Here is a 25000-nt window from a genome sequence, read left to right as displayed (position 1 = left end):
ATCCAACCCCCTATGGGCAGGTTTAAAACATGCGGAAGTAGCTCCTACTACTGGCTGTAGTCCATTGCTTCTGGACAGAAATGCCTCCAATGATGGAAAACAAAGATTTTTGCATCATCAGAGGCTTTTGTTCAGACGCACAATACAGAGATCTCTCGTCTCAGGGGGACATGAGGGAGGGAAGCACGGTCATTCGAAAATACTACCATGTTTCTACTGATACAAAGCTCAATGCTAAATCGGTGAAGTATCCCTTTAAGGTTGGGGAGGGCCAGGCCTCCCGTGTTCATGGTACTTTGCAAGGTACTTGCCTAGGTTTTTTACTATTCCAAATATACTGCCGGATTACGGTGTCAAGTTTCTGCCAGAAATTTATTGGTGGGGGTTCGTGGATCATTCTACTTAAGAAGTTCACACGAGGGACTATGTTGATTTTAACAACAGCAATCCTGGACCGTGGCGATGCCGGCAGCGTAGACCAATTAGTCAGATCCATTTGAACACTAGTTAATATAGTGTCATAGTTGTCCTGTACAACTGGCTGTAGCAATGAGTAAATGATGCCCAAATATGTATTTTTGCTTTGGGTTGGTATTGTATCACTAATAGCTGATGTCACATGTTTGTTGTTCAACAGGAGCAGATTAGATTTATTCCAATTGATTTTATAGCCGGAGATTGAGCCAAATTCATTAGATCTTAAGGATTTTTGGAATAGAGTCCTCAAGGTCAGATATGTACAGATAAAATATCATCTGCAAATAATGATATTAAGTTGTTATTGTATTTAATCTGGACATTAAATATTTTATTTTGCCTTATGGCTTGGGCTAACTGTTCAAAAGAGATCGCAAATAGCATGGGAGAGAGCGGGCATCCCTGTCGCGAGACCCGCGCGATGGGGAATGGCTATGAATGTAGGCCATTGGTTGAGACTATGGCCGTGGGATTCGCATATAAAGTACGTACCATGTCAATGAATTTGGCTCCCAAATCGAGCCTCTCCATTACTTGCCACAAGTAGTTCCATTCTAAAAATAAAAATAATTATACATTTTATTTATGGGCGCCTTTCATAGCACTCAAGGTGACCTTACAGTTTAAAACAAGCAAAAATACAGTTAAAAGGCAAATAGAATTAAAACAAACACATTTAAAAGATTGAGATAGTGTATCATGTGGGGTAGGCCTTTTGGAAAAAGTGGGTTTGAGGGAGGTTTTAAATGTGGGTAGAGACTCTGTGATACGGATGGACAGCGGGAGGCGAGGAGCTGAATGGCTGAAGGCTCTAAACCCCATTGTGGACAGGCGGGCAGAAGGAGTGGAAAGCAGTGAGGAAGAGGAGGATCGGAGAGTTCGGGATGGAGTGTAGGGCTGAAGGAGTTCAGAGAGGTATGGAGGAGCAAGATTGTGGAGGGCTTTGAAAGTGAGAAGAAGAATCTTAAAGTCAATACGGTATTGGACAGGGAGCCAGTGCAGTTGTTTAAGGAGTGGAGTAACGTGTTCAGTTGTTGGGGTTCTAGTGATAATACGGGTAGCTGAGTTTTGGACCAATTGGAGTTTATGGATGGACTTGGGGGGTAAACCAAAGAGGAGGGAGTTACAATAATCAATACGGGAAGTGACAAGAGTGTGGATGAGAGTAGCTGTATTATTGGGTGTAAGTGATGGACGAAGATGGTGTATGGTGCTTAAGTGAAAGTATGCAGACCGGGTGAGATTGATGTGTTTTTCAAAAGAAAGTGTGCTATCGAGGATGACACTGAGGCTCTTGACATGAGTGGAAGAGGAGACTTTGGAATTGTCGATATTGAGTGAAAAATTAGGACATTTTGTTAGGGTGGATTTGGAGCCATCAAGGAAAATTCCTGTTTTGCTACTGTGTAATTTGAGGAAGCTATGAGTGAACCAGGTTTTAACTTCATCTAAACAGTCAGACAGGGAAGACGGAGTGAGCATGGAAGTGGGTTTGGTGGACAAGTAGAGCTGGGTGTCATCCGCGTAGCAGTGAAATATATTGTATATATATTGTATTTCCTGAAAATAAAACCTAGAGGAAGTAAGTAAATTATAAAAAGGAGGGGGCCCAGACTGAGCCCTGGGGAACACCACTGGCAACTGGGGAGGGTTGTGATTGAACAGTTCCATTCTAGGCGGTCAAAAGCCTTTTCCGTGTCCAGTGATTAAAATCGCTGCCTTTGTTGGGAGGTTTTTGGCTTCTTCTATTACATGGAGTAATCTGCGTATATTGTCTGCAGCTTGGCGCTTTGTTATAAACCCTGATTGCTCGGGGTGGACTAGCTTCTCAATGAAGCGTTCTAGGCATAGTGCCAAGACTTTGGAATAAAGCTTAATATCAGTCCCAATGAGGCTGATGGACCTGTAATTCGAGCACTCTGTCAGATCGTTGCCCTTTTTGTGTATGACCGAAATTAGTGCAGTGTTGATTTGTTGATGAAAGGTGCCCCTCTCTATGACCAAGGTTAAAGTTTGTAAAATGATAGGTCCTAGTGTGTCAAAGTACTGTAGGAAGAGTTCTGATGGAATTCCATCCAACCCCGGTGTTTTCCTTTTCTTGGCTGTTTTTAACGCTAATTTGAGTTCCTCTAACGTAATCCAGTTCTTCTGCCTCCTCTGGGTCAAGAATAGGCAGGTTTAGCTCTTTGAGGAACTTTTGGCACTGTGTCAGATCTAGATTGCAGGAGGATTCATACAGCTTTAAATAAAAGGATTGGAAAGTGGCAGTGCTATCTTGGGGGGGGTTTGAAGCCCCCAACGTCGTCTTCAGGGCAGTGCTGCCTGGAAGCATGGGAGCAGACAGATAGCAGAGAGGACGACTTGCGCAGTCTGCTAACTTGTTGCTCTCTCTAATATAACCAGTATAAGTTGCTCTGTTTAGGCTACAAAACGTGCATGCAGGCCGAAATTCAACCGTCTGGTTTTGTTGTGATAAAGCTATAAGCAGAAGGAATATCTGCTAGCTGCTAGGCTAATGTGCAATGGTAAACACACAGAATATGGTACATGCACATAGCAGAGCTTGCAAACTGTGGCTTTTTTTGTTGACAATGTGAGCGTTAACATAATTCACTGGAAATCCAAAATACTTTGACACACTTCAGTGAAAGAGGAGGGGGCTTAAGTTCTGTCGATGGGTCTCCAGCATCTGCAGTTGCCATGCTATCTTTTGACTGGCTCTAGCCAAGTGACACGAGGTTGACTGACTCGCAGCACTTCAACGCGTTTTTTTCCCGCTTGACAAGCCGACCGGACGTGACATGGGAGCGTGGCAGAATCGACGATTACATGTTTTTATTCAATATCCAAGATTGTGACTTAATTTCGATCGATTTCAAATCGAAATCGTGACACCCTTATCACATACCCTTCACCATACATAGAGATTGGCATGGTTTTATTTCAGTTAGCCTAGTAGCTGGTTTGATTTGCATTGAGAGATGATGTTATGGAAAGTACCCCATAAGTACTGTAGTATGTCATTGTATAGTTCTTTAGTGCACTTGCATAACTGCAGTGTGAAACCAAAACTAACCGAATCAAATGTGTACAATGTAACAAAAACATTAACTTTGGTCCAGACCTTGGTTCCGACTTTCAGCTGTGAAAAGGCCCTAAAAACGTTTTTTTATTCTTTTTTTTAATATGTGGATTCACAGCCTGCTTGCTTTTTTGTGGTTGTAAATAGAACTTTCAACTGTAATTCAGAAAGGAAATGACATGGAAGTGAGGGGACAGTCAACGAGAGAGAGAGTTCTCCTGTTGATACCGGTCTATAATTTCTATTTCTCGTTCTTTTCCTCTCCCCTTTGTCTACAAAATTTTCATCTTTTCCTGCCTGTCTACTCCTTAACAAACTTTCCTTTTGGTCCACTATTTCAGACATAAAGAAGCATACGCCAGATGACAACCCAGACAAGATAACACTGGAGAAAGCCATTGAGTCTCTGAAAGAAGTCATGACGTAAGTTGGCGTGACCTTACCTTTCTTTTGTGACGATCACACAGCTAGCAATATTTGATTATTTCAAACACCTCATGTGAACAATCTCCTATCTCCTTGTTCTTCTAATGAAGAACTGAATGTCCACAACCTCTACATATGTTTGCAAGTTTAATACAAACGGACAGCATTACATCTTTGCAAGTTACTTTCACCTGTCTCACGCTAGCAACAACTTCTTCGGTCTTTTTTAACAACATCATCACAACATGAGTCAACATCCGGTCAGCTGAACTCAGAACTCAATGTAATAGCACCTCCTTCTGGAACATCTGTTAGTAGCAGCTAACTTCAGAAACAGTATAAGGAAATTAGCTATTATTCTTCATAGCTAAGTAACTGATGTAGCTTAAAGATAAGCATTCTTATAACTTAATATTACAGTTAAGATATTACAGTTAGGATACCACATCTCCCACCGCTTTAAGTTAACAGCTTATTACCTATAGAAGGAAACACAGGTAAGCTACAATGCACAATATGTAACCTCTTAAATGACATAAAATACAGACCTGCCAACATGTACGCATTTTTGGTACTCAGCACGCATTTTGACCCTTAATGCAGTGGTTCTCAAACTTTTTCGGTCATTCCCCACTTTGGGACAAGGTGGAATTTTCAAGCCCCACCCGCCCCCATTGGCCCAACACAATGCTAATGAAATACGCAACAAGCTTAAACTGTTCCAATTTATTGAACAACTAGTATCAGTATAGTAACAAGTTGTATCTAAATACAAACTAACAATCTACATCCAATAACAGCAAGTTCAAAAATAAAGAAATTAAAAGTACAGCTGTGTCAAAATTTGTATCAAGTTCAAAAATAGAAAATAAATAAAAGCGCCACTTTGCAATCTGTTAAAAAAAGGAAAAAAAGAAATCAATTTGGCAAGACAGGTCTATTTATCCCTGCATTAGTGGCTGCAATGAGCCTGTTTTGCATCGGACAATTTCTCAAACTGGGGTTGCAGGCTTGATACTGCCACTCTCAAGTCATGCTCAATGTTCAGCTGAGATCTGTACTTCGTTTTCAGTGAAGCAACAGCTGAAAAGCCCATCTCACAGAGATATGATGTGGCATAATAATATAATATAATCCAATAATATAAGATATATTACACTGCATAATGAGCACTTTTACTTTTTGGTACTTTAAGTACAGTATATTTTACTTAAGGACAATGTTGAATGCAGGACTTGTAACTGACAATTTGTAACTCTAAAACACAGTTTTTTCTACTTTTACTGAAATACATGATGTGAGTAAGTCTTCCACCTCTGGAGATCACCAACAACAGTCGTGCATGAATAGCTGCAGCTGTGTTTAACACTGAAAACACACAGCTCAGTACAGCATTTACTCAGGGCTCTTAAGTTTTAAGGACAGGCAGTGACAACTTTTGTTGAGGAAGTAACCTCCTTAAATGTGCATATGACAATTATTCACCTCAATGATAAATTCATTCATTTTAATGAATTAATACACCCCTGGACTGTAATATTCCAGATGTGTTTTGAGCAAGATTTCTGCTCATGTTCAAAACTTTGTGCACATTCAAAATATATCTGTGTTCTCTGAGATTTGGAGGAGTTGTGATATTTTGAGATAAATAAAGTACCTAAAAAAAAACTATGAAATAATCTACCTGCATCATAGTCTGCTGTGCGTTACGTGATTGCTGTGCTGATACGGTAGATCTCAGACCTTCTGACAGACTCAGAGCCCTGTTTGGGAACGTTTAGGGAAGTGTCTGTACGCTGCTCTATGCTTTTTTCTCATTGGTTGTTGCGTTTAATCTTACCCAGATACAATAGTGCTATTTTCTGATTGGTTATTGTATATGTATAGCCCCTTTCTATTTTTTTGATTGGCTGATAAGTGGCAGGCTTGACTAAGAGCTCCAGGGGAGCCACGCTTGATTCCTGTCAGTTCCATAGTGAGAGCGGCGCACCAGAAAACTTCTGGGCGCTGCAGAATATTAAATATGTTATAAATAGTTTTTCCGCGTGAGAAATACAATGTGTGGCGGGAGAGCGTGACAGTCACGCTCAATGTGTGACACTTGAGAGCCCTGGTTTCCTTGCAGCTCCGCTACAGTAGCAGCGAACCTTTAACGTTACCTGCCGGTCACATCGTCTCTAAACAGTCCGCTCACAGTGAAGTCCTGCACGGATCAACAGATGTTAGAGTCCGGCGGCTGTTCACTCCGTTTGTTATAAGACGCACCGAGCAGATTAATGGAGCCGCTCGGTGTTTGACTAGCTAATAATCCGTTAGCCTGTTATCTTGAGCTTTGTCTGAAGGCGACGAGTGGCCAGCCAGGCTCGACACATTCCGCACATCGGTACCGGTCAGAGAGGCGTGTTTTGTGTCTCGGTCCCTCCAGCCTCCGGTCAGTTTTTAATTAACCTACATTAGTAACAGTTAAGTATGAACCTAATCCTAGGAAAGGCAAACAATATAAGACCTTTGTAACAAAATCCAAGACTTTGTATACCAAATTCAAGGCTTTTAAGGCCTTAATTTGAGACGATCAAATTTAAGACTTTTTCAATGCTTTTAAGACCCCGCGGGTACCCTGACACACACACACACACACACAGACACACACACACACACACACACACGCAGTCACTCTCTAGTCTAGTGCGCGTTCTTGCTCCAGATTCGGGAGATTTGATCTCCACCAATGAGCTATTAATATGCGGGACATTCCGGGAACTTCCGGGACAGTTGGGATGTTTGGATAAAGATATAAAGGCATAAAAAGGAAAATTTCCTCCCGTTTGGCGCGCCCCACCTGTCACGTCTCTATTCCCCACCAGTGGGGCGCGCCCCACACTTTGAGAACCGCTGCCTTAATGGAACACGCCGACTTATTGGGAATTTAGCTTATTCACCGTAACCCCCAGAGTTAGACAAGTCGATACATATCCTTCTCATCTCCGTGCGTGCTGTAATGCTGTCTGACTGCTCCAGCGGCATCAGACCAGCACAGAACATGCAGGTGAATGGTTCCAGCAATCCTACTGCTCCAAATAAGTGACAAAATAACACCAACATGTTCCTATTTACATGTTGTGATTTATAGAGTCACAGCGTGTACAAAAAACAACGTAACATGAGACATAGCTGTCTTCTAACTGTAAACAAACCGGGAACTATATTCTCAGGCGGAAGAATATAGTACTTGGGCGGAGTGATATGCTCGCAGCAAGCCTGTCTGAGAATATAGTTCCCGGTTTGTTTACTGTTAGAAGATGGCTGTGTCTCATGTTACGCTGTTTTTTGTACACACTGTGACTGTACAAATCACAACATGTAAATAGGAACATGTTGGCATTATTTTGTCACTTTTGTCACAATTCGGAGCAGTAGGCTAGTTGGAACCAGTTACCTGCAGGATATGTGCTGGGCTAAGCTAATGCTGGAACCGTCAAGCAGCGTTACAGCACGCACGGAGATGAGAAGGGTATGTATCGACTTACTCTGGGGGTTACGGTGAATAAGCTAATGATAAGCTAGGGTATTTTTGTGAATGTACGTGAGTCAAAACTTTAGTTTAAAAGCATAATTAGGACCAAATCACCACTTCTAAGATTCACCGTATTCTCGTTTTTGGGTCAAAGGGCTTTTTGAATGGGAGTGATAGGGGCACTCTCGTGCTAGTCTCAAAACAGTCAATCCCATTCAAAAGGCCATTTGACCCAAAAACGAGAATACGGTAAATCTTAAAAGTGGCGATTCGGTCCTAAATATGCTTTTAAACTAAAGTTTGACGTACATTCACAAAAATACCCTAGGATGCATTTTGGCGAGAGTTACGCTTTAAGTACGCTTGTACAATTCGCTGCTCTCTAGGTACGCATTTTGTTGCATCTCGCATTTCTTCGGTTTCAGTTTCTATGCAATCTACAGCTATGACGTTGATTCTGCCGCTGAGCAGTGGAGTGAAAAGCTTTCGGCCAATCAAAGCGCTGCATTTTAACCCTCCGCCCACCTGCCCCTCCTAGCCAAATGCTTTGCGCGTTTAATTCAATTCAGTGCCTCAGCAAGCCAGGCTGTCCGGATAACTGTAGGCTTGCATGCCATGGCTGAACCGCCTCAAAAAAAGGTTCAGAATGATTTCTTAACGGGAGAGGTAGCCTTTCCTCCACATGTCCAGGCTACCTCACATAGACAGTATATAGAACCTCCTCACGCGTTCTGCACCGTGTGGAAGACATCAACATCAGTCACCAAGGGGCAACAGGTAATGAACACAGTCCCATAAACAAATACTCCCCACCCCCAGAAACATAGTGATATTAAAAAAATTTTAATATTTAACTCGTTAAAAAAAATTAACGAAATTAACGCAGCTGTGTTTGTTTACTTTATGTGGCGGCTGAGAAACGTAATACGTCTACATAACAGCAGGCGGCGCTACTCTGTATTGTTGCCCAAGTAATGAAAACCGGCAGCTGATTGGACGAACGCGTCACATGGGTTTGTTTTCTCCGGAAATCCAAAGCCAGACTGTCATGGCGGCCGTTCAGAATACGATCTCATATTGTACTAAAATAGTTCACTGAAACATGTTTCTAAAAACATTTTAAGCGAGAAATAGGCCGTGCAGTTGCTGAATCTGTCTTCATTTCAGAAGATTTTCGTCAGATTTTGAGAGACTAGTCACCTCATTCCGCTCGCCATTTCCGGGTGAGTCCCGACTGCCCTGCCGCCTACTGAACATAGGCTCGTTGGAGATGAACTGCTCCTCGCCTGTAAAGTAGACAAGAGCAGGCGGGGACGGTGACAAAAATCTGCTCTCCTGCCGTTTCCAGCAGCCTTCAGCAGGACTAAGCCAAATTGTTGCTGCTGTTGTTCTGAAAGATATTAAACATTCTGAACTTAGCAGAACCTTTCCTTGTTTGGTTTTTTCTTCATATTTGCAAAGTTAAGTGATTTAGCATTTAAATATCCATTACTATAAACTTCAGTCTCAATTAAAAAAAACAATTAATCGCGATTAATTACAGTAAATTGTGCAATTAGTTAATTTTTTTTTATCGATTGACAGCCCTAATTAAAAATAAATGGATGACAAGAAAAAAACGTTCATAGTGTCCATCAGTAACATGGGATGGGAGTAACACGTTACAATTCAGTGGTTGAAATGACTGTAGAGATGGACACTGGTGTCAATAGGCTAGCCTATCACACCTGCCATCCTTCCCATTAGTTGGGGGCAGTTAGAAAAGTGGTGGAATGGCAAGAAAACGAAAAGGTTTTAGAAAGGCCAAGTGCTGATTAACGTAAGAATAAGGTAACCGTTAGGCTATTTATGTGATGTGATGGCAACTGACATAATGCAATGTCACCCATGTAAAAATTTTAAAAGCGTATAGGAAAATATCTGACCCATGTTATTTATTAGCCTATAATTGTTTCTCTGTCAGGCTTCAATCTGTGCTTTTTTAGTAGTTGCTTTAGGCCTATTTAAAGTTGCTTTACCATTACTTAGACTACTTAATTTCCCTTCAGTAATCAGAAGAAGGCTATGTGTTAACCTGGTCTAACTCATCTTTAACACAGAAGTACTTAGGCATATTTATTAGCTCTCTCTGCCTCCTGTTGGTTAGACTAACAAATACAGTGGGGGAAATAAGTATTTGACCCCTTGCTGATTTTGCAGGTTTGCCCACTTACAAAGAATGCAAAAATCTACAATTTTAATCATATGTACATTCTGTAACAGTGAAAGACAGAATCCCAAAGAAAATTCCAGAAAATCACATCATATGAATTTATTAAAATTGATAACCATCTGATGAGGAAAAACAAGTATTTGACCCCCTGGACAAACAATATTTTGTAGAAAAGCCATTATTGGCCAGCACAGATGTCAAACGGTTTTTATAGTTGGTGACAAGGTTTGTGCACATTTCGGCAGGGATGTTGGCCCACTCCTCCTTGCAGACAGCCTCCAAATCATTCAGGTTCCGAGGTTGTCGCCTGGCAACTCGAATTTTAAGCTCCCTCCAAAGATTTTCAATTGGATTCAGGTCTGGAGACTAGGCCACTCCAGAACCTTGATGTGCTTCTTCTTCAGCCACTCTTTTGTTGCTTTGGCGGTGTGCTTAGGGTCGTTGTTGTGCTGAAACACCCATCCTCGACCCATCTTCAGCTCTCTCACTGAGGGAAGGAGATGTCGGTCCAGAATTCCACGATACATGGCCCCGTCCATCCTCCCCTCAATACGATGGAGTTGTCCCGTCCCCTTGGCTGAAAAGCACCCCCAAAGCATGATGTTGCCACCACCATGCTTGACGGTGGGGATGGTGTTCTTTGGGTTGTACTCGGTGTTCTTTGCCCTCCAAACACGACGAGTTGAGTTGAGGCCAAAAAGTTCTATTTTGGTCTCATCTGACCACATCACCTTCTTCCAGGCCTCTTCTGAGTCGTCCAGGTGGTGAATGGCGAACTTCATGCGGGCCTATACATGTTTCTTCTTGAGCAGGGGGACCTTGCATGCGCTGCAGGATTTCAATCCATGACGGCGTAGTGTGTTACCAACCGTTTCTTTTGTAACTGTGGTCCCAGCTGCCTTCAGTTGATTCATCAGTTCCCCCCTTGTGGTTCTGGGATGATTCCTTACCGTTCGCATGATCAGGGACACCCCACGAGGCAAGATCTTGTGTGGAGGCCCAGACCGAGGGAGGTTGGCGGTGGTGTGGTGCTTCTTCCATTTCCTGATAACTGCACCGACAGTTGATCTTTTCTTTCCAAGTTGCTTTCCAATTCTCTTGTAGCCCATCCCAGCCTTGTGCAGATCAACAATCTTGTCCCTGATGTCCGTAGAAAGCTCTTTGGTCTTGCCCATGGTGGTGATGTTGGATGCTGGTTGTTTGGGTGTTGACAGGTGTCTTTTATACAGGTAACGAGGTGAGGCAGGTGTATTTGATGTAGATAATTGGTTCGGATTGGGGCTGTGTCTTAAAGAAAGACTAACTGGCTTGTAGGAGCCAGAATACTTGCAGTTTGTCCAGGGGGTCAAATACTTGTTTTTCCTCATCAGATGGTTATCAATTTTAATAAATTCATATGATGTGATTTTCTGGAATTTTCTTTGGGATTCTGTCTTTCACTGTTAGAATGTACATATGATTACAATTGTAGATTTTTGCATTCTTTGTAAGTGGGCAAACCTGCAAAATCAGCAAGGGGTCAAATACTTATTTCCCCCACTGTATATGGGCACAGAATTTTGGACAGGATATAAGAAAACATTTGTATAGTAGTTTTACTACACGTACAGCCATTCATCCACTCCGCTACTCATAAAATTTCTTTTGTTATATATTTTATTGGTTATATATATGCATGGGTTAAATTGGGATTTGTTATGTGGGGGGGCTCTCCCTAGTGTGGTCCGGGGGTATGCCCCCCCCCCAGGGGAAAAAAATGTGAAAAATAAACCGTTAAATGGCACTTTCTGGAGAGTTTTGTGCAAAGAAATGGAGAAATTGAGTCTTACATGATATGTGCAAAACTGCAAGGTTAAGAGCCTACTTTGCATTGTTGTAGTATCAACCGGTATTAGGGGCATTTAGCATTACATTACTGTTAATCAGTCATCACTTGATTACACATTGTATTACCTTGTTATGATATAAGAAGTGACCCATACAATGTGCCAAACAAAATGTGCCACATGAAGAGACAGTGCAGCATGACAGTAGCAACACCTGAGATGATTTAGGTCATTGGTAACCAGGTCCTCATTACACAAACTTCCTTCTCCCAATCTCTCTCTTTACTACCATACACACACACACACACACACACACACACACACAGCACTAAGTGATGCTCGGAGGCGAGCCGTGTCCGGCTCTGAGCCCTGCCGCTGGAGGAGATGCGACGGCGAGGACCGGTTCAGCGACATGAACTCGTAGCGGCCGGTGGAGCTTCTGAGCACCAGGCTTCCACCGCTGCGAATGGCTTTTTATCTTTAAGAGAAGGCATTTTATCTGTTAATCCTACCGACGTAGACACTTCGGCGTTATGTAGTTGACCCGTAGTGGTGAATTGTCTGCAGTTCTGGCCGGGTTGTTGCCGTGTTCCGATTGTTCTCATCTCAGCTCCGCCGAGACAAAATAGACATGCCATTTAAAAAACATTTAATTTATTATCAGAAATATCATGTTTTCAAAAGCATCACTTTCATCAAATTTTATGTGACATATTTAGACTGCAAGCAGGCACATCCGGACAAACGAGCAGGCTTATGTGCTGGGGCTGAGCCCCGGAGAGCCCCGGCCCAATTTAATCCTGTGTGTATATATATATATGTATGTATGTATATGTTATACTAGGAAGGTTCGTCCTTCCAGTGAGATCAGAGCGCATTGTTGCTCTATTCCTGAAACTGATCTCAGGATACCACACTCCTATTAAGTCTTGAGCATTATGTAGGTTTAACTTGTAATAATTGACTGAGTGAGATTTAGCAAGAATCAAGTGATTTTAATTATTGATTTTGTTGTTGAAGAGTTATTGAGTAATCCTCGACAATCCCTTAATCCTTGTAGAGGATAATAAAGATACAGTAGTAATACAGTAAATGATTCAGGGTTTTTCCTGGCTCAGAATGGTATGACATTAGTAGTGTTGGTCTTTATTTTAGGCAAGGTTTGCCACTATTACACCCTGAAATGTCTTAGTCTTAAGTAGGAAAATTAAATTATGTTATTGTTCTTGATATGAAACAAAAATGAGCAGCAAATCCTCACAATTGAGAAGGTGGAACCAGCAAATGTATGAAATGTTTTCTGGATGAACAACTAAGACAAGTGATGGATTATTAAGTGTTATTGATTTTGTTTCTGTTGGTCAACTAATTGATTTCTTAACTAATTGTTTCAGTACTATTGAGATTAACAATAACATTTTCTTCCATTCTCTAACTTCCCTTCTCCCTTCCCTCCCACATAGTCACATCAATGAGGACAAGAGGAAGACTGAAGGCCAGAAGCAGATCTTTGATGTTGTTTATGAAGTTGACGGCTGTCCTGTAAGTTTGAAGATTGCTGGTGTTAGAATGTCTGTGGTTGTGTTGACCAACCAAGTGCCTTAAAGGGGTGATATAATGATTATATAGGGTATTTCACACTGTTCCTTAAGGTCTCCTACTAGGGTATGTAACATTGTTTGGGCTGAAAATGCCCTTGGTGTTATTCTATGGGCCTAATGCAACCCTGTGAATAAGCCTTGAATGAAACAAGAGCTTTTCTCCCAAATATGGTATGCTCATGAATATTTAGATGAGCTGTGCACTGATTGGTTGGTTGAAACACACACACACACACACAGCCCCTCCCCTCCGTGCCGCTCCGTGCACACCACGTCACATACACTGCACAGAAATTTTATACATTGTTTGTCTGCTATTTCATTACTAAATTCACTTCTGAGACTTTTTTATGCGAGAAATCAACTATGTAGAGCTCAAATATGTGCCGTTTTACAAAAATTGATAGCTAATTGCAAATATGGTCAGACTTCAGGAGCTCCACAGTCTGACTGAGCTGGCTGGAGCTCTAATCAGGAGACTCGCAGACAAGAGGCGTTTATTTCCCAGATAGTTTGTTTAAATAACTCAACACACATATCCATTATAAGATTAACTGGAACTTGTGGTTTTTCGAAGTTATAATGGTCCACAAGAGATTGCGGGCATAACAAGCGGAGCTCCACGGCCGGCAGCCCGCGGCGCTCCTTACCCAGTGCAAAGTCACTGTTTCTGGTTTAACTACACTACCAACTGCCACTGACCTGGTGGAGCTCCGGCCAGCTCACCGCGGGGTCTGCACAACCTAGATTCAGAAGACCAGCTGTGTTTGTATGTACATTTTGAGGCGTGACCAAGGTACAGACTAGAGCCAAATTAGGTACAGCCACCAAGTTGATGTCAACTATGAGCTTTCTTGAGATTCACACGTTTTCAGTTGCAGTTACAAATTGTGAGATTTGCATAGGAAACAGGTGTCACTGGGACTTTGAGGTTCTATGTATGCCTATTTTACCCACCGAACTGTTGTAATTCAACTATGACAAGGTAAACTTGGTTTTGCATTCTATCACCCCTTTAAAATTGGTAGAATTAAGGTAATACAGCTCTCAGGTCTGAAAAAAAAATCACTAGCTACAATAAAAATACCATTCAGTTTTGTCATGTGACTGATGATGACCTAATGCATTCCTGTTGTGCATTTATTTATTTTTTTTAATTTATTTTTGTTAATTTCTGTGGGTCACTATAATCCGGTTCCAAGAAATACATCAAACAAGGCGAAACAACAAATAAAATAAAATCAATAAATCAATTAAAGACAGATTTCAAAATGTCATCAAAAACAGTTTCGTCAAAATCTCATCTCTATTTTTTATATAGTATACTTTCCTCAGTTCTTATTGATTTTATCGACCCACCCCCACCCAGATCACACCCACCCACCCAGATCACACCCACCCGGATCACACCCACCCAGATCTCTCTCACACACACACACACACACACACACACACACACACACACACACACAAATAAATTAACGGGGTTCTAAAGACAGGTTCTAGAGGGCATCATAAATTTGTCTCCATTGGCTATCAAATTGTTTATTTTTTATTTTTGTCCTCTGACATTGATCTTTCAATACTCAGATATTAGGTCCTTCCAATTCTCTATTGAAGGTGCTTCCTTATTTTTCCAGTTTTGCAAGATCAATTTTTTAAAGATAAGAGGAAAAAAGTATCTGCCAACTAGTTGGATATCTTATTCCCTCTATATCTTGAAAAATACATAGATTTGGGGAGAATATCATTTCTCTATTAGTATACTTAGATAACCAAATCTCTATACCCTCCCAAGTTTTCTTTATACCTTTGCAGTACCAAAAGGCATGCATAAGGGAGTCACCATATGAATTACATTTTAGACATATATCTGATGATGTATTATCAAACTTGTTTATTTTATCTCTAGTGTAATATATTCCTGTCATTATCTTAAACTGTATTAGACGCAGATTTTCGTTAGTAGTTAATTTGTACGTTAGTGACAAACTTTCTTTCCATTTTCCTTTAACATCAACCCCTAGGTCTTCTGTCCATTTATTGTATATACTTTGTAATAATGTATCACTGTTTTCTATACTTATCAGTAAATTGTACATAGAGCCGATCAGCCTCCTTTTTTTGTTTATTTGGCTAAAAATATTAGACATGTAATGTCAGGAGAAATTTAAACGGCAGCAACATGTTCTCTGGGCAGAAAATATGGCTGACATCTTGACATAAAATTTGACATCAAGAAAACATTGTCGAACTTTGACTAGTTTTGAGCGCTAATCATTGATGTAAACACAGAGTCAGCTTCCTCTCGTCTTACCAGAGTTTTTCCTTCTGTCGGCGTGGAATACAGTCCGCCTGTCAAGTGCAATAGCTTGATCTGGGACTCCGAAAGATGTGGGCACAACAGTCTGATTTCCTGTTGCAGAGTAACCTGAGTCGTATTTCATCAATTTAATTTTTAATGTGGAATAGCATTAGGTCCATGCTAGGTTGGCTAAGCTGTATGCCTCTTTTCCTGGGGCAATCACACGGTTATTTATTTTTATTTTTTTAAACTATGTCTCTGTTGATTTTTCATTAGTAAATTTTTGTGTAGCTGTATTTGCTATTGTGTTATATGTGCTATTGGGCTGGCAGTAGGCTACTGTGTTCTTTTATTGGCAAAAGAAAACTAAGAGTAGCACTATTTTCCTCATACAGAGTCATCTTCCAATTATGTTTTTCTTTATTTGTGTTTGCAAAATCAGCAAGTGCAAACAAAACTAAAATTACTTAAAAGCAACATATTAAATGTAAACTCCTGCCAAGAAAGCCTCGTAAATGTTTGTAGAGGTAGCATAAAACCAAACAAAGTAAATAAGTGCATGTGTAAACAAGTGCCTTTTGCTATACAATAGGATATAGAGCTCGTAATATTGTTGCTCCTTTTTGAGTGTTTTTCCATAATGGCCGCAAAAGAGGACACGATTGATTGTTGTTTTTGGTACAGCAGCTACAGCACAGCTAATGCTAGCGCTGGTAACAGTAGACGAACAAACGTTACTTAACTTGCAGGCTGTGTGCGTGGACTCAAGCCAGCATGAGTCTGTATTTTCATACTCTGTGTGCTCACTGAATGACACCTGTTTAGGTGATGAAAAAGATTTGAGTTTCCCGTCCTGCTTGGCACCAACCCAGGCGACATATTTTGCAGACCTACTTATCTGCTCCTCGTCAATTTTGTGAAATCCTAACCATTTTCACATAACTGAGGTTTTGTAACCCCCTTTTTTATCAACAATGTCTTCAGCTTGAGAGGATAACGTGAGTTCAACATCAATTCTTCTCTATAATACCATTCAAATTTCCTTCTTTTTTATATTTGAATATTTAATGCTCAAATGCAGCCTGTTATTATGTACTACACTACTCAGGCTTATGCATTGTCTATGCCACTATGAGCATGTGGTTGTTGTTACACATTCTGTCCACAAGAGGGGCTCCAACATTAATCTGGCCTTGAAGAGGACCTACGTCTTGGCGCATTGCATTTCTTGCACGCCACTTTGTTTACATTAATTTTCCACCACGAGCACACAAATCAACAGAGAACTCTGTAATGAAACTTTATCTAACAACTGTATTGTAATGTAACCTCTGTTGTAAAGGTCAACGGTGCTCGGTTAGCACAATGACATCATGTGAGAAAGCACAGCAAAAACGATTTGTCATAAACAATAGTGTTAGCCACGATGCTAAAGGCATTGATAACCAAGGCAAACGGTGCTGTCACTAATATTTTAGTGATTTGTAAGCAACCTGTTTCTTGCAGATTGTTACATTACTGAGAATACAGCTATTAGAAGGCAGGCAATATATGAAATCAAAGGTAACTCTGACAGCTGTAGGGCAGCTAACCTAAACTTTAGCGGTCTCCATGAATAGCCCAGCAAAGCTACTATAACTTGCGACGCAGTTAGGAAACCAGAACAAGCTAACTAATGATAACCTAAACATTTTGCCTCGGTGAATGTTCATTTTAAAGTCATGTTAAAACTATTTTCCATCGTTCTTCCAATTTCCAGCCGCAGACAGTCACTCCCCCTTCGGTACTTAACGTTGGCTCCGTGATGTTAAGACCTCGCAATGCCTTGTGTTTCTCACTCCCGCTGATTATTCATCCGACATGACATGACAAAAGCATTTTGTTTTCACATGCGGGTAGGCCAAGGTGAGAAGAGGGAGATTAGCTAACGTTAGCCAACATATTTATAAAACGAAATCACATTCGAATAGTGATTTCAGCATTCAAATAGTATTGTTTTTTTTACTATTCGAATTATATTCGACTTTCTGAATTTGTTCCAACAGCCCTAATGTCCATCGGCTCCACTTTCACGTCGAAGACTATTAGAAGATGTTGCGGGTGGTGATCATCTCAAGGACCTTGCACTTAAGCATAAGCATTCTCAACTAGGGCAGCACGATATTTTGTTTCATCGTCTACATCGTGATGTGCGCATGCGCGATAGTCACGTTGCAGGACATTGCGATGTTGACGCCAACACTTTTTTGCTGCTTGATAGAAAATTAAACTTTCACTGTTCTCCTTTTACATGATTTTTCCCGGCCGACCCTTCCCCTTTAAGACAGGTGGTCATGTCCCGTAACGTTAGTCCGACGGGGGTTGTTATGGGAAGTGAGGCTCTCCGGTGTGTAGAAAAGTACTGTAAGCGGCAGCTGCCACTGACACAGTGATGCGAATACTTTTCCATGGGTAGTCAGTGTTTTATGTACACTGCAAAGACAAACTAAATCACCTGATTAATGCAACGTAATCCCGATATCTCCCGGCCATTTTTCACCACAGAAAACAGCTACCAGCCAGGCTAAAGCTAACACAGTTAGCCTAAAGAAACAAGGCGTCTGTCCCAATTAACGTCATGGTTCGGAGCTGTGACGCTGGAAACGTAACACTAATCTACAACAACAGTCTGTTTCTGATATAATGTAATTTACACTGATTTAAGTGGTCTTGGATACACAGTTTGTTGCAAGAGTGTGACATGCAGGCTCTGCATGCACAGCAAACCAACAATCATGATCAATTTTAATCAATTTATCAAACAACCAAAGCAGGCCCCGCTAGTCGACCACAACCTGAAATTTAGAAGAAGAAAAATGCATGCATTATTAATATCATTAATTTTAGCCTGGATTGATATTATATGAATACAATGGTGTCATGTCAGTCAACCAGTGTATTTCTTTTTAATTTCCCTCTCCAAAATCACTTCAGAAGAGTAGTCACAGCGCTTACTTGCTTTGGTTTTTGTAAAGCATTAAAGTTCAACAAAGACTGGTTCACATAAGAAAATTTCCATTTTTATTTTCTGAGTAGATGCACTCTCCTATAAAATCACCCCAGTACTTGAGAATGATTTAGTATTTCTAAATGGGGCTATTTATGTCCTCTTGTAAAAATTTGTCTTTTTTTCATATCGCAATATATATCACAGGAAAAAAAAATGTTGCAATGTAAGTTTTTTTCCAATATCGTGCAGGCCTATTCTTAACACTTCTTTGACTTTCAATGCTTTGTCTTCTCTGCAGGCCAACTTGCTGTCTTCCCATCGCAGTCTGGTTTACAGAGTAGAAACAATAGCCCTGGGAGATCAGCCTTGTGACCGTGGAGAACATGTCACACTCTTCCTCTTCAATGACTGCCTTGAGGTGAGAATACACACAAGCACCAATAAAAATCTTAGGAAGAACCATGTTCAGACCTAATTTACCTGTTTTTACCATAGGTCAGGGCCTTAGGTAAACCTTCAGATTAGACTTGGACTATCTTTAACTCTTCAAATCAATGAACCCCTTACTTGAATCTTTACCTGCCTTCAGCCATCTATTAGGGTTGGGCGATGTCCCCTAAATTGGCAGCATCGTCGTCATCGGGAGGGGGGGTATTTATTTCTACTACTACTAAATTCGTTAACAATCATACGACATGAGACAACCAAGGGGGTAAGCTTTGCTTCAGAACTCGAGCCATCATGGCGCCATTTTGTTGCTAACTGGCCATCACCTCCTGTTAGCATTCCGCTGACCGCCATTTTTTTTTACGTCACTTGACTGCGAATAACTTTACATCTGAAGCGTTTAAAGACTCTATTTGTCCGTTGTTTAGTTCCAAAGAAACACGACAATGTATAAAAGGCTTCATTACCTTGTACCTCACGTTATGGCTCCGTAGCAGACGTTTTTGTAAAAATAAGCTAACGATTGTGTCATAACCAAGTGACTTACTGTCGCATAGTAGAGGAATTACCGTATAGTACAGGAGAAGCTCGCAGGCAGTTTCGACTTACATGAGATGTTTAGGTTTAATTACTAATGTTAACTAGCATGTTAGTGATCAATAATTAGCCTGTGCCCATGTTATCTCCTTACATACACCTACAGTCTCCGTATCTGTAAGATTGGGAAGGATTGAGATTTCTCTCGGCACAGCTACCAGAAGACTTCCAACTTTCAGATACGTTGCTCACGTCACATTCTCTCAGTTGGAGGCTGCGCAGTAAAGCTGACCATCACCGGAAAAGTGCTTCTAATAGCCTTCACTGGTCTCCGTCCAGAGCAACGGGGTCTATTGGTCCATTATATACTGTCTATGGAGACAACTCTCACTCTCTCTCTGCGCGCACACACACACACACACACACACACACACACACACACACACACACACACACACACACACACACACACGGTCCGATTCTGGTGGTTGATGAACGCGGATATGTGCCATGAGTCCATGACGCTAATGTTTGATTACTCCTCATTGTCATTCTGATATTTTGTGATTACATTCTGAATCTGCCCCGTTCTCTGGCAGGTAAACACAGTAGTAGGTAGGCCTACAATGTTTTCCTCTGATGTAGACGTAGCCTACACTGTAAGTCAGTAGTAGGCTATAGGCTACTGTGGAGTAAGTGGTTTGGGGTCCTTCTGTAAGTAATTTTGTGGTACAATTTGGTTTTGAAGAATTCTACAAGCAGCAATACCACAGGCCAAGCAATCACCCGTTCCAAACTGGCACATTTTCAACAGGCTCTGTACAAGTAACTGAAAAATCTAAATTTAAGGCATTTAAGGCGAGACACGGCAGGCAAAGACATTTTTTTTTTTCTCACTGGTCAATTTTGAGATTTTTGGCTATATGTCTTCAATAACATGTATTCTTTCAGACTTGTGCTAAAAAGAAGTCCAAAATACACATTTAGGTCTTTATTTTACTACACTTTGTCTGTTGGCGTGTGTAGATTTACCTTTAGACCTAAATTGATCAAAAGTTGGCGTTCTAAATCATCCCGCTGCTCCACGATCGCTGTCTGCACCCTGTCATCTCATATACCGTTAGAATACGCTCTCTCTCTCTCCTTTGCAATGCTGTCGGATCCAAATATGGTCATTTCCGGTTTATCAGCAACCGATCATGAAAGTAAAACGGTCAATTTAACTCAAAATGCGTAATCTCATTGGCTGATTTTCTGTGATTCCGTGTTTCGTTCAGAATCGTCACGTGACGCGTTCTGACATATCCGCGATAGTTCAAAATGTCAAAAGATAGCCGTGTAAAATTCTCAGAGAAGCCGAAGATGATGAAATGCCATCACAAAGTGCGTTGATGCGTAAACTGACGTTCATAAAACAGGAGGTACAGGACAGCGGAGGTAACGACAGCTGACAGTTCATGTAGTGCGTCTGAATGAACTGATCGGTTGGTTTAATTTGCCCTAATTGCGCAGGGACAGGGCTGAAAATCAACATTGATCTGAAGAATCATGGGTTCTGTAGTAGTTTACTACTAGAGTGCAGTCTCTGTAAAGTAGATAAGTACAGGCAAAGTGTCTATACATTGACGCGTCTTCAAGACGTATCCAGGAACAATGTGGCGTTTGACGTGAATGTGAGAATGGTGCTGTTAGCGCACGAGTTAGGCTAGGGATACGCAGCTCTAAAAAAAAATCAGCAAAGTGTTGGGGATTCCTGGCCTTCATGTTAACGTATCAGAGACACCAAAGGACAGTAACAGGTATGGTCTCTCTCTCTCTCTCTCTCTCTCTCTCTCTCTCTCTCTCTCTCTCTCTCTCTCTCTCTCTGTGTCAAAGCAGTTTACAGAAATTCATAGCCTACATGTCATATTAAATATATGTGTCACATATATACTATACTTTACACACTATATATACAAAACAATTACATTACACAAGATATTTCAGTTTTTGTATAATATATATTACTATATAATACTAAACAAATCTGTAATTGAAGTTTTAATTTTTTTGGCTGTTTTTCAAATGTGTAAATCTCTTAGTGAAGATTATTTTTCACAGTGGAGGAGGAAGTGTATCTCCGTCTGACCCAGTTGGTGGTCACTGAGCATGTCTCTCTCTCTGACCTGTCTGTGTGACCCAGTTGGTGGTCACTGAGCATGTCTCTCTCTCTGACCTGTCTGTCTGACCCAGTTGGTGGTCACTGAGCCTGTGTTTAGTCAGGATCCATCTCTTCTTTATATCTCTGACAGTGTGCAGATACTATGTCAAATAACAATTTAGTCTACTTTGTTTGCTTTCTCCAATGTTCTAAATGTTGGTCTTTTGAATAATTCATAATTAGTTTTGTTCTGTTGAGTTGTTTTGAACCAGTGCTGATGGGAGCCGGGTTAGTTAGCTTCACCATGAGCTGACTGAGGGGACTGTTTTCAGTATTTGGCTCTTGGATTTTAGGTGCTTTGAAATGGAATGTGTCTTTTTGACTTACATTTAGATGTGTTCAAAATGTTACAGTTTGTTTCTGTATGTTTAGCAGTAATGGGAAACATCCCATCTCTTGTCTTACATCTACCCCGTCTCTCTCCCTCTCTCTCTCTCACTCTCTGTAACATTTGTGGCATTATACATTATGGCCTCCATCTGTTTGTGTTTTATAATATGGATGAACAGTTCGTAATAAACTATAAATTTAATTTCAGTTGCTGAAATTGAGAGAGGCTGGGAGTCACTGCAGAGAACCAGGGACCAGATCAGGCAGGCATACGCAGATATTGACCCTGATGTGGCTGAGATAATAAGGGAGGATGAGGATGCCATAATAAATATCAGTGTCTCTTTTGATGGCACCTGGCAGAAGAGAGGCTTCACGTCCCACTACGGCATTGGTGTGTGCATCAACATCCTCACTGGGCTGGTAGTGGACTTTGAGGTGCTATCCTCCAACTGCCATGCTTGTACCCTGAGAGAGTGTGCTCGGTGAGGTGGTAAGATTACACAGGGGGAATTTAAAAGCTGGAAGGAGAGTCATGTAGATTCTCAGGGTCAAGTAAGGCCATGGAGCAGGAGGCAGCCAAGAGGATGTGGTTCTGTGTCTCAGCATCAACTGCACTACACAGAGATGCTGTCAGATGGGGACAGTGCAGCATTCAAGGAGGTGGTTGCGCTCAACCCATACCCTGGACATGCAATTGTTAAACTTGAGTGCATAAATCACGCTCACAAGCGCATGGGCACAGCGCTTAGGAAACTGAGTGCTGAGCGTAAGTTAGGGGGGAAAAGGTCAGGGTAAGCTTACTGCCAAGAAATGTAAAGCCTTGCAGAATTATTACAGGGGGGCTATTCTAAATAATCAAGGGTCACTGGATCAGATGAAGGCAGAAATATGGGCAGGTCTCCTCCACTCCATGTCTAGTGATGAAAATCCTACGCACACTAGGTGTAATCCATCCTGGTGTTGGTACAGGAGAGCAGAGGAGAATGGAGAAAAGCCAGAGAGCCAACTTTTTATCACTGGAGGTGGGTCAGAAGCTCATCCCTGTCTATCACCGGATGTCCAATGACAGCCTGCTCAAGCGCATGCAGCATAGAGGTACTCAGAATGCCAACAAATGCCTCAACTCTGTCATATGGACCCGATGTCCAAAAACAGTCTTTGTGGGGAAATGCAGAGTTAAGGCTGCAGCCAGTATGGCGATTTCTATATTTAATGAGGGTGCCTCTGCCATGCTGGCTGTGATGGAGAAATTGTGGCTTCAGAGCACGTAACTGTCAATGCAATGAAGAATGACGACATGATTAGGATTTCAAAAGCCAATAGTGTCCATTCCGCCAGTGCAAAACGGAGCCGTAAAAGTGTAAGCACAGCCAAAAAAGTGAGACGACACCAGCAGGAGATGGAGGAGGGCCCTACATATGGTGCTGGCATGGATATGTAGACTGTAAATTAACTTGGGGAAACTAGGCTGTGTAATGGTTCTGTTCTGTCAGTTTGAAGTTTGTGATGTAATGGTCTTCAGTTGAAGGCCATGTTGATGTGTTAATCCAAACAAGTTAATTTAGCCTATTTGTATTTATTTATTTTATTTTTATTTTATTTATCCTTTATTTTACCAGGTCCCATTGAGATAGTCAAATCTCTTTTACAAGGGAGCCCTGGAGCAACAGTACACAAGTTACACAGAATCACAAAAAGACACAGCAAACAAAAACATTTACAGTACATGTAAAACAATTTAAAATAACATAAAAAGGCTTATTGAAAACATGTGCATTGTTCAAATTTTGTTTGTTTAAGTAATTGTTTAAGTGTGATGAGAACAGAAATCTTCAAAACATTTTGGAGTAAATTCCAACACCAAGGATCAGCGTAACTAAAAGCAGTCTTGCCAAATTCTGTTGTTACACGTGGGATATTCAGAGCCAAAATGTTAGCGGAGCGGAGATTGTAAAGGTGATGATTCCTGGTCAACAGACTAGTAAGATAACTAGGTAAAGTACCATTAATTGCTTTAAAAATAAAAAGTGCCAGTGGAACCATCTACGCAGACCTAAAGAGCTAAAACCAGTTTCCTCATAAAGAAGACAGTGATGAGTGCGTGACTTGGCATTAGTAATGAAACGTAATGCACTATGGTAGACTGTGTCAAGTGTGTGCAGCGTGGTAGAGGCAGCATGCATGTAAATAACATCCCCATAGTCTAAGACTGGTAAGAAAGTGACACTAATCAATTTCTTCCTAGCTTGGGTAGTAAAACAGGATTTATTCCTAAAATAAAAACCAAGCTTCACTTTCAGTTTTCTCACTAATTTTTCAATATGAACCTTGAAGGTTAGCTTTTCATCAATCCACAGACCAAGGTATTTATAAGATGAAACATTTTCAACGCACTTCCCATCTAGTGTGGAAATGGCTAGAGGGGTTGATGCGGGTACAGTCCGACACTTTGTGAACTGCATCACTTTAGTTTTACCAGCGTTTAATACCAGTCTAAGTTCAATGAAGATGGTCTGTAATAAATTAAAAGACTGCTGTAGTGATTGATAAGCTTGAGCTAGAGTAGGTGCGGAACAATATAGTACTGTGTCGTCTGCATAGAGGTGTATTTTGCCTATATCTGCTACAGAGGCAATGGTGTTAATGTAAATAGTAAATAGAATCGGACCAAGGATAGACCCTTGAGGGACACCTCGCCGGACCCCCAGTGGGACAGAACTATGCCCATCGACAACTACAGTCTGTGTTCTGTTATCAAGATAGTTTCTGAACCAGTCTACTGCCTTAGTGCCCAAGCCAATGCCCCGGAGCCTCTTGAGGAGGATACAATGATCTACTGTGTCAAAGGCCTTTGATAAGTCAATAAACAGGGCAGCACAGTATAAGTGATTCCTTCTTATACAACAGGCTTAAAGTTTGTCATACCTTGACAGTTTTCGACTGCTGACTCTGCAGTCATCTTCAGAAGTCACGTGATGTTGCTGTGACGTCTACTGTGGGTGGGATATATTTAGTTTTTGTCATTCCACCTGTGTGATGGAATGTTGATGT

At 41.2% G+C, this 25000-nt stretch overlaps 1 protein-coding gene across 9 annotated transcripts in view; it reads left to right on the top strand.

Annotated features, from left to right (window-relative positions):
* Window positions 1–25000, top strand: part of ect2 (epithelial cell transforming 2) — a 175061-nt gene that overhangs the window by 86043 nt on the left and 64018 nt on the right. For all 9 annotated transcript variants that reach the window (XM_028587190.1, XM_028587191.1, XM_028587183.1 and 6 more), the window contains 3 exons: window positions 3901–3982; window positions 13001–13079; window positions 18731–18850. In XM_028587190.1, the coding sequence (XP_028442991.1) occupies window positions 3901–3982; window positions 13001–13079; window positions 18731–18850 (281 nt within the window). The remainder of the gene's footprint in view (window positions 1–3900; window positions 3983–13000; window positions 13080–18730; window positions 18851–25000) is intronic.

The sequence above is a fragment of the Perca flavescens genome, chromosome 9 (genome assembly GCF_004354835.1).
Source record: "Perca flavescens isolate YP-PL-M2 chromosome 9, PFLA_1.0, whole genome shotgun sequence".
NCBI lineage: Eukaryota > Metazoa > Chordata > Actinopteri > Perciformes > Percidae > Perca > Perca flavescens.
This window is presented reverse-complemented; position numbering and strand designations above follow the sequence as displayed.